The sequence below is a fragment of the Diplotaxodon limnothrissa genome, linkage group LG17 (genome assembly GCF_057381915.1).
Source record: "Diplotaxodon limnothrissa isolate DT_005_m linkage group LG17, D_limnothrissa_male_GT1.1, whole genome shotgun sequence".
NCBI lineage: Eukaryota > Metazoa > Chordata > Actinopteri > Cichliformes > Cichlidae > Diplotaxodon > Diplotaxodon limnothrissa.
Window position 1 is genome coordinate 15,658,853 of NC_140612.1, and position 11,436 is coordinate 15,670,288.

General features: G+C 38.7%; 1 protein-coding gene across 3 annotated transcripts in view; it reads right to left on the reverse strand.

The window, feature by feature from the left end:
- The window catches only part of mast2 (microtubule associated serine/threonine kinase 2), a 143,152-nt gene that overhangs the window by 106,742 nt on the left and 24,974 nt on the right, over nt 1-11,436 (reverse strand). For all 3 annotated transcript variants that reach the window (XM_085376302.1, XM_085376301.1, XM_085376300.1), the window contains exon 3: nt 11,019-11,206. In XM_085376302.1, coding sequence (XP_085232428.1) covers nt 11,019-11,206 — 188 coding nt within the window. The remainder of the gene's footprint in view (nt 1-11,018; nt 11,207-11,436) is intronic.

Below are 11,436 nucleotides of genomic sequence, written 5' to 3' on the forward strand. Positions count from 1 at the left end.
AAAATGAAGTGTTTCGTTTCCATCCTTCTGTCTCCTCCATGTATACCAGCTCTATTCTGCCTCATGCTTCTGTCAGAAATGGTTACTATGTCCTGAAGGAGTCAAGCAGGATGTCCTTGGACGTTACGCTAGAAAGTGATGGGTAAAGGAGTAGTCGATGTTAAGTGGAATTTTCCAGTATGAGCTAGATTGAAAATATATTATCATTATTTTTATTTCATATAAAAAACGCAACCCCCCCCCCCCCCCCCCCAAAAAAAAAAAAACCAGACCAGAGTCATGGAGCAAAAACAGAACAATATGTCATTTAATGTTGCCTCATTTAACTTCACATATTATTATCACTATGAACTTCAATTCTGAAAACCTTTTCTTTCCTCTGACTTCCAAGCTCTTTCATGTGATACAGCCATTGTGAAGTAAAACAAACTTAAGTCACTTTAAAGTCTATTTTTAATAAAAGTTAGATGGGGAAATCCACACCTGTGACATTATTTCATCCTCTCTTCCAGCCCCCCTTATTGTATGAAACTTAGAGCTCTATGAGATGAAGATGTAACCTTGCAATTCCCCTCCAAATGGCATTTAAATGCCTACTTGTGTATTCAGACACTTTTAGATTCCGGCTGCATGAGTGACTCAGAAAGCATTATAGCTCATGGTGAGACATGATAAGTGTTTCTGAAATCTCTCTAAAGAGGATTTGTGTGGTGCAGTTACATGTGATGGAAAGGAAGTAAGAACAGTCTACGTATATTAAGAAGGACCGAATGACACTTTGGCTCATGCTTAGCTTGGTTTTAAACATGAATCTTTTCTTATTTTTAACTATTTTGTGATTGGATCTCAATAAACCTGAAGCTGCTAGACAGACCAGTCAAACCACGTAGCACTGCTGATACGCTAAATCCCCTTTGAGCGGTGACACTAATCAATAACATAACTGGTCAATGGCATGGCAAGTTTATTTATATAGCACAATTCAACAACAAGGTGATTCAAAGTGCTTTACAGAGACATTAAAAAACAAAAACAAATAAAAAGCATGATTTAAAATTGATAAAAAAAAAACCCAAAAACAAACAGTAGATAAAATCAGTAGTTAAAATGTACGTTTTGAAATTTATGCTTAAAAGTGTGGATTTGGTGTTTTATTCAAATGCAGCTGAGAACAGGTGAGTCTTCAACCTGGATTTAAATAAACTGAGTGTTTCAGCTGATCTGAGGCTTTCTGGGAGTTTGGATTTTACCATGGTGTCATAAAGCACCTGTTGTCTAGGAATCAAAGTGCTTTTCTGTAATCAACTGAATTTCAAAATGAAGAAAAGAGCAAACAAACATCTTCATGCAGAATCAAGCCTTCACAAATGACTAATGCTGTGGCTGTAGCTTCATTAAATGTGCCTGTTAATAACCAAACTGCCTAACAACTGTCAGCAGCATCAGTGATTAAACTTATGGTTATTTTTCATGCTGCACTCAGTCCCTAAAGAGCAGGGAACAGGGTTTTTTCCCCCTAATAATTAATGCCTACAGTACAAATCAATACATTGTACTGTGATGGATATCCAGCAACATAATGCAGGAGAGAAAAAACACAGGAGGAGCTGGAAGGAGATAGAAAGGGAGGGGAGGAAGAAAGAATCCGTAATAGGATCTTCTTCTAAAATGATCTGGTCGATAGAGATCACATATCTGCTGAAACTGATGATTCTCCCCACCACCACCACCAAGCCTCCCGGTAAAGAAATGGAGATCAGGTCTGCAGTAAAAGTTTTAAATGAGTTGTTACTGTTCGCAACTAAAACTTATAAGACAGGCTGACCTAACAGGAAAGTACCAGGTTGAACAGAAGCTGAAGGATGAATAAAAGAATAAGGATATAAAAGGAAAAGACAAACAGCAGGGGCAGCATGAGGAAACACAAAAGATGGGTAGCAGTGCTATAACCCTGTTAGTGTGATTTATGTTAGACATTAGGTTTTAGACTAGATAAGGCAGGTGGGTCAGCTTAGACCTAAAACCACATATTAAACGACATAACACAGAATGTCCCTGCCCCGCTGCATCAGAGGTAATAGCTCACTCTCCTAATTAATAACTATTCATTGGCGTGTGTGTGTGTGTGTGTGTGTGTGTGTGTGTGTGTGTGTGTGTGGGGGGGGGGGGGGGGGGGGGTGCTTTAGTGCATGCGTGCTTACAAAGCATAAAAAGGTGGAGGGTGAGTTAATAAAACTAAGTAAAGCGGGTTTCCATAAAAGCCATTAGGCTATCAATAATTCAACCACGGCACTTTCCATGTAGCTCAATCAAACATGGTTGGTAGTTTAACATACATGCTCACACAACCTACTAATGGTCTTAGCATTAAGCGTTAAAGAAGACACAAAACAGCACTTTTTAGCAGGTTTTATGCAAAATTAACAGAGTTGGAATTTATTTGGAGAAAATAAATGGATTTAAAATGACTTGAAGTTAAATTAGAATTTAGGTTTTGGTAACTCACCTCATGCTGACATTTGCTCTGGGGCCAGTGAGGAGGAGAGAGCGTTATAGCAGAAAACAAAAACGAAAACTGCCCATCAGCAGCTACTCTTGAGTTTTTATAACAATAGTTTAACAATAGCTGATTACCATCTAAATCAGGACATAGTGATCTTTGAATAAAACTGTGGAATTTAAACAAGTCACTCATTTGAAGTTGGCATTCATATTCACGGTTACTGTTTGACTAGTAATCGTTCAAATCTACTATGCCTACTTGTTAGCTAGCAAGCTGCTTTGCTAGCTAACAGAAATGAGTGACACGACTGAGGTCACGTTATCAGGCCAAAAACATATATTTAGTGTAAGAAGGCATAACATTACAGGTGTGGTATTAGCTATACTAAAATAAAGACAATATAAAAACAAACAGGACCCTAAACGTGAAAGAATGAACCAATCACGGTCTGTAATTTAAAACTGACCTCATAGCTACAACAAAATAAACACATTTCAATAAATTATTGTAAAAAATTATCCACATCTGCCTGCCTTTTAAATCTACATACCAGCAAACCTTTCATTGGCAACCTGCATCTCAACCTTCATTTATACATACAAACATACCCCAGTGAGAAGGCAATGAAAACTACATTTTCAGTTAGAATATCTCAGTCAGAAGTTTCCAAGGTGAAGAAAATAATCTCAAACTATGTTCGGTTTGTCCAAAAATGAAAGACTTTTACCTGGAAGGTGCAGTCGCCCCAAAACAAAACGCATTAATTATTGTTCATAAAATATGCACTTCAACCAATAATAATAATTTCATAAATGTTTGAAATTGTTAAATGATTTTTTTTTTTTTTTTGCAGATTTAGCAAATTGCTGAAATTAAAAAAAAAAAAAGATTATTATTTGATTATAGGATCAAATTCCTTTGTGGATTAATATGAGGAAGTACTTTACAATGCCTTATCTGAAATCAGAAGGTAAAAATGCGTTTGTGTTTTTCTTTACCTGAAAAGGTACCAGAATTTGTTAAGAAACATAACCAAGATCTAGTCTCATTTTATCATTTTGAGAGAGACACAAGAACTAAATGAAGTTGGTCTAATGAGCTGAAAACTAATCTGAGAGTGAGAGCAAAGAAAAAGAAACTGCCTAATGAAAAAGGAACAGTGAGAGGAAATGTGTTTGCTTATGACTGAGCATTCCTCAGAACAATGTCCAACATCAAAACAGTGGATGTTCTCAAAGAAATGTGGGAAACATATGATACAAATAAAAACAGATTTCTGACAAAATAAATAAAAAAAACAAACAGATGTACCAGTCGTTCGATTTAATTGTTAACATTTTAATTAATGCCCTATGCCAGTAAATTGTAAATGTGATGCAGCCATCTGGCACCAGACAGAGCAAAGAAAAAACACCATAACTCTCTTAATCTATGCCTGAAGCTTTTATTATGCCTATTATTGTCAGTTATTTTGATGGTGAAAGAATGAGATTGGAGACAGAAGCGATGGAAATGAGCTTTCTCTGAAAGAAGCAGCTTGAGGTGGTCTCCTCCTGGGTTAGATGTTCTAGGCATTGTTCTAGGCATATGTCCCACTGGGAGGAGGGCCCAGTGGGACATACACTCACGACATGCTACAGACATGCTATACACCCACGACATGCTACAGAGACTGCATCTCTCGACGAGCCTGGGAGAACCTCAGTGTTCCCCTGGCTAAGCTGGAGGAGGTGGGCTGGGAGGAGTTCTGGACATTGATGGATGTTACCAAGGTTAAAATGCTAACAAAACAAGATAAATGTGAATCTACAAATGACTCTTAAGAACAATATCAATACATAAATAAGAGAAACATTTAGGGGGGCAGAAAATTAAAGCTGAAAAACTGTCACACAAATGCAAATAAAATAAGGCTATGGTGAGGCATGATGCTCAAGACTAGTCTAAAAGATAATTAAGTGTCATTTTACAGCATTTTTTGACTTTGAGGAAGCAAAATGAAAGGAATTAGCCGCATTTTTCAGGTAATTTCTGGGAAAGATACTGATTTATTTTTTTTTACTCAGTATTAATGTAATTATGTCAAGGTTACATCTGACTAAAAGCAAAATTTAGCAAGAGGAGGCACGCCTCCAGTGTATTAGTGACACAATTCCAAGTGTTAATCATAAACAAAATGCTGAGGAGGATTTTAGATCCTTTCAATATTATTATTATTATTATTAGTATTAGTAGTAGTAGTAGTAGTAGTAGTAGTAGTAGTAGCCGTAGCCTATCCCATCCCAGGCAAAAAGTCTATTAACTTAATAGGAAGCACTTCCTCTGACAGAGCTGACAGCAGGTACATAAGACCACACAAAGCTCCTTACTTCACCTCCATCTCACATTCATCCATCTCCAAGCACCTTCGCTCACCTCCTGTACCCCCTGTGCAAGTTTTGTTATTGCGCTATTGCTTGATTTATTTAGTCAGCCTGTCACACTGCTGCCCACCCCACACTCCCCCATCCTTCCTTCTGCACAATATTTTTCATCTCATCACAGCATGCTCCACTGGAGATGCTGAATCTCTTATTTGCTGAGGTGTGAGACGGGAAGTCAGGCCGGCGGCTGGCCCTGCCAGCGTTCTCTCTGCCCTTCACATTTGACAGCCAAACACTTTGGTTACAAATACTCTACTTCAGCTTCTCAATTAACTACAAGAAATGACTTCACAAACCCAAAAAACCCCAAATCCCAAGAAACTCTAGGTTCTCCTTCAATCCTCTTCAGTTCGCCTGTTTAAATTGTATTCTTTTTATTTTAATTTGAATAGTGTAAGTCGAAAATGTCCTTGAAATGCCATCATATAGTTGTTAGGCCATATCACCCACGCTTGTTGGAGAGTCGAGCTGAGCAGACTAAGTGTTGCAATTTATTGTTTATAACATTTATAAAGCAGGAAATAGTTCTAAAGCTTCTTGAAGGCCATTCCAAAGCTCTGCTTTAGACGCTGCCTGCCTGCTGTTCCATTCACCCAGGCTGCTTCTGCGGAGGTCAATCTATGACTGATACTGCTCAACTGTGTGTTTTTCTATCCAGGTATGCTTTTAATGCATTTCCAGTGTGTTTGGGATCTTGTGTCATAGCTGTTGCTAATCAGATGCTTTCCAGGCAACCATGCATGGTGGATCAAAATCTGAGAGTATTTTCTTCTGATTTGACAAGAATCCCAACATGACATGGCCAAATGCATTCCCAAACCACGACAAAGCTTCCACCGATGTTTCCTTTTTTCCCTTCCTGAAGAATGAAAAGAATGAAAGCCACCCTATCGCTGAGACCGTTTCTGATGAGGCTTTGGTAGACGCAGTAGATGGGCCAGATGCACCTCTCAGGTTTTTTAAACAGGTCTTTGCTAGATTTTTTTCCTACTTCTTAAGGACATGACTTTCAGATGTGTTCGCCTGCTGTCGTTAATTTCATGTCAAGAATTAGGCACTAGTAACAACGTGCCTGGAGATAGAATTTCAATGTGGTTCTTTGCCAAGTTATCTGTTACAGTGGTCCCTTGCGATAATGCGGTTCAGCTTTTGCGTCTGCGTCCTGATTGGCTGTAGACCAGTGTCAATCAATCTTGTGTCGTGTCTCCTGTCCAATACAAAATGCGTTCATCTTGTCAAATTTACAGAAATCTTCAATCGCTAGCAGTGTGACTCTGAAGTGCTGTACTGTATGTTTGTAAGTTTACTCCCCAACAAACACAACAATGTCGACAAAACGTTTTGCACCGTCAACGACACCTGCAGTAGCAACCAAAAGTCAGAGCAAGATGCTAACCATCGCACAAAAAGTAGGACTTCTGGACATGCTAAAGGAAGGTAGAAGTTACCGTATTTTGGGGACCATAAGGCTCATCCCATTATAAGGCACATTAAGCGAAACAAAAGAGTCAGATAAGTCAAACTTTACTCAAATCATTCTTCTTGCTTCCTCTACTTCCATACCATTTATTCATTAATGTTTTATTCTCTGGCAGCTGCTCTATTCCCATGTTCTGGACCTGATAACAGGCTTTGATCTTTGGTTTCATTCTATATTACTGGACCTATTTTTCTACCAAGGCTTGAACTTTGAAAGTGTTTAAACAAGAGAGGAAAGTGTGAAAATGTTCGTGCTTGTCTGAGAAAAGTGTATAAAGTGTGTAGTGAGGGGGTTTACAGCCTTGGAACATCTATAATAATTGTAAAATATAAAGCTGGCTACTTCACAGGTTAATTTTAGAACGTAACTCCGCGATAAATGAGGGACCACTGTATATGCAGACATAGCACTCATTCATCACTTGAGTTAGGTGTTGTTTTATACACTTGAATGATTTATAGATCAGTTTCAAGTGTCTTAAAAACATTCTTATTACTGTCAGGTAAAAGACTGGAAATGAGTGCAAAAGTAACCAATGATCAAAGGAAAACTGAAAGAGTACTGTTGCTCAAGACCACTTTTAAAAAAATGACTGCAATGTCTGTCTTCTTGGAAGCAAAATATCAAGACTTAAGACTTTTGTACATTACTGTAACTTGATTTGTATATTCTACTAAAAAAAAAGGTATTTTGAATTAGCCAGTTCTTTCTATGCTCATGTTCTTCCTGTGCTTTGGAGGGTTTCTTCCCATATTCCAAAGACATATATGTTTGCTGTTTCTAAAATGACCGGGGATGTGAGCTAGTCAAAATGAAAAGAATAAAGCTATATAAGCTATATGAATGAATGAATTGAGTTCTCAGTAAGACTAACAGAGCTCTTGATACAGTCCATTTCCATTTTAAGTTCCGTTACAATACAGGTATGTAATGGCGGTAAAAAATGTATTTACTTTCTATAAAAAAAGCTTGTTTAAAAAAGTAGGTATTGTACATTTTGGGACTTGTTTTTGGGATGTGCAGTGTTACACTCCAGAAAGTCACGCTAAGGAAATGTTATTGTGAAACAGTGTTAATGTGGCCTATTATTACCTTGACACCAGATGGCGCTATTGACAGCAGACAGACTCCACAGCAACTGAAAATAATATTTTTATATAATAAAATCACAAACTGTATAAGAGCCACTTTTAGATAAAGGAAACAACTGCATGTGCCTCCAGTATGGCTGTCTATATAGATACTGTATACAGTGTATGTGTTCATTATGTCTGTGTCCTGAGTGTGTGTGTCCTGAGTGTGTGTGTGTGTGTGTGTGTGTGTGTGTGTGTGTGTGTGTGTGTGTGTGTGTGTGTGAAGAGAGAGAGAGAGAGAAGACTAACAGTAGTCTAAATAAGTCTCAAAGCACTTTACTTGGTGCTGTTGTGCTTTAGAGGAAAAGTGTTTCTGGAAGGCAAAATGAAAAAGTGTTTATTTCTTACACTTGGCCCATATTCTCTAGGATAGAAATTCTTACAGCCACTGGAGCAGGAAGGGTACTGATGATCAGCGTTTACATTCCAACAAGCACCAGATACTGTCGCTAACACAAAAACCTAGCTCGGTTCCAGTTGTTTACGTTTCACAAAAGAGGTCCAGTAAACAACCTCAACCTTGGCCCCTGTCTCGTGTGTTTTATAAAGCAAGTATTTAGCTCACTGCCTAGACTGTGTATTCTGTACAGCACATTGTCAGGGCAGTAGAGATATTATCCTGTATCACTACTATTGCACTGCAATCCTACTGCTTCTGGCACCTTGTTTCAAAGGATTCACGCTTCAAATTAAGTAGTGTATATTCAATGACAGTAACTCATTAGAAAAGAAGAATGGATGCCCTTCATTTACTTATAAATGCTGCTGCCTGCAAGCTGCAATTATCAATAAAACATTGTTTGGTTGATGCAGGGCTTTTATATTGTCAAAAATATCTTTAGTGCAAATTTTCTTGAAACAACATGTAGTTTTTTGAGGTTTTTTCTTAGTCATCTTTGATGTCAAAGTTTGGCATGCCACTTCACCAGCCGTCTACGTCACTGTCCCCATTAGTCACAACAGAGGAGATACGGTACGAGTACAGCGATTACTCAACATGTCCTCATGTATATTTAAGATGCAGCTGCCTCAGCCTGTTCCCTAGCAGCTCTAACACAGCAGCATGGTAAAGCTCCCTTTAGGCCAAGCCCCGACGTCTGCAGACAGCAGGTGTGCGGCCTGTGTGCTGCATGCTGAAACACCGCTTTGTTTATTTCCCATCTTAATTATTTGCATTCATGTATGTCTTGCAGAGAATATCCACCCTGCTTCTAAGATAAATATGTAACAAGATACATGTTAAAGTGTTGAGTTTCAACTTGGTAGGTGCATTTTTCACTTTGGGCCATTTCCTGACAAAAGCAATAATACTAGGGATGTGCAAGCTGACCATCTGGTTACAGCACAATGTTCTTCTAGAAAAGGCCCTGGACGTTCATATGGATTGTTATGTGACTCGCATAAACATTGTTTATGTAAAATATGCAAGAAAACTGTTGCCACTAAAGGTGGAAACACTAAGACTGGTTCACCACAAACACCACAACTGGTTCGCCTGACAATATTGTGCAGGCTCCGGAAGAACTACGAGGTTAAGTTACTTTATTGTTGAAGTGTTAAGCAGTCATGTGTTACATTTGCTTATAATTTCCATGGAAAACAATGCATACCCACAACCACATCTTACTACCAATTTATCACCAGGTAACCTTTCATATATGTCTTTGGACTGCTGGAGGAAACTGGAACACTCAGAAGGGACTCACGTGACAACCCAAGTCTTTTTAACCTAGAAATTAAAGCTGAGGTGTTACACTTGATTACATAGCTGCCTTTAAAAGTCCTAACTAAAAGTCCAAAGACTTAAGGGAAGTATAAATCATAAATAAAACATGGCAGGACTGGTTGTCCTATTCCTAATCCTATGACTATAGACTAACTATGAAATACAACTATAAAAGCTAACAGCTGTCAGTCTGATGAGTCACACTGGACTAAAATATAATGTGTGTGAAGCTTGGTTTAGTAAGAGATGCAAGGAAAGTGAGTGCGATAGAAGTCAGAAAGTCTGCCAAGAATACTTTAATAAACCTACCCTTGAGAAATAACCACCTGGGATTATTTGCTGAACTAGAATAACTCTGCACATTGTATTTTCCATTTTGAATCCATGGTACAATGTGCTTCTGGCTGCACTGACCAGTTCCTCTCAGAGACTTTCAGAGTGAAAGGCTAATTATGAAGATATCCAAAGCGGCAAAAGTAAACTGATGACATGATTCATTTTAGATTAATGTATTTTTCTCCACACTCACTACAGATTTTATAAATGCACTGTCCACACACCTGGCACAACAACGTGGATTCAGTATCAGATTAATGGCATGCTGAAGTTCTACCTATTAAACACTGCCATCTGTTGGTAGCATTCAGCTGCAGTCTGTTAAGCTTCTCGTCATTTTCACGTGCTTCCCTGTGCATGAGATAGATTCACTGCATGTATAATCATTATGTGCACAGAGAAGAAGGCTGGAGATGAATAATAAATTACAATTTAAATTAATAATGGAAGGTACTGTGTAAATTACTAATGTAGTCAATACACACTTCTAAAGCATGGCAAACACAGAGAGACGATAGCCATTTCATGAAGGAACAGAAAGTCAGGGTTCATTCAGAAAACGCTAAAGATTTTGAGAGAGGTTCACAAATTATGATTTCAACATATCTGAAGATGTTTTGGATAAATAATAAAGCAGAGGACAGAAAACCCCTTTGAGTCCTTCAATCCCTCCTGCAACCAACAGGGGTCACAGTAGAGCAAAGGAACACAAAAATCAGCATCAGACATGTCAGGAACCGGCATTTACACATAATTCATTCATACTACAGCTCTATGATGTCAGCACTGTGCTGCATGTTAACCAAACAAACACATAAATGCAGATACAAATATACACATCACATGAAAAATCCTCTCTCTCTCATTTCTGTCTCAGCAGTGTGCAGCCCTTTCTGTGAATGGGAAGTGTCTGTGTGTGGAGCTGGTGGCACGCACACCGCGCACACACACATAAACACAAAAGCCTGAGTCATCCTCAGTCTACCTCCCTGCAGTCAGCTGGCACAGTTTCAGTCTAACACACAAAATCTATATTGCGATGGACTGTCTCACAGCGACTCTGCAGGCTTTGCACACTACGTTTAGACTACATTCATTTTCCTAAGACCACAAATACATTTAAAAATCTTGTTTTTACACCCCAGCCATAAGGTTGCACATTACATGCTAATTGTAGGACTCTATATATATGAACCATTTGTCCAATAATTTTGCATGTGATGTAATCTGAAAGTAATCTGAAAAAGCAATACTGGGCTTGGCTGATATCTAGGATGGCACAGAGAACATTTGGAAGAATCACAATTATCTCCTGATTACTTCTTCAAGACTTAATCTGAGTGTAAATAACTGTAAGTGTGATTTGTTTTGTAGATTCCCTTTCAACATATGCGCAATTTTTTTCTTTGATACTGACCAGTCCGGTGAGAGAAGGGGCAGACTGCCCCAGAGCCTGGTTCCTCATACGGACCAGGTTGTTGGCCTCTCCTCCTGCAGATGCTCCCCCAATAGCCCCAGGTGCTCCAAAAGTCCCAGAGTTGCCTTGACAAGCCAGCTGACTAACTCCAGCATGCAGACTGCTGGACAAAGGCAGCAGCTGTTTACCTGGGGAGGTGGGGGCAAAGAGGAAATACATCTCAAATAGGGCTGCCACAAACGATTATTTTGATAGTCGACTAGTCACCGATTATTTTTGTGATTAGTCGACTAATCAGATCCATTGGACATAAAACGTACAGCTTATTGCACCAGCAGCATCTGCTCTTATATAACTAGCATTAGCTTACAGCTTTAAGTGTTTAAGGTATGTGCTAACTAAAAATAAAGAAAAGATG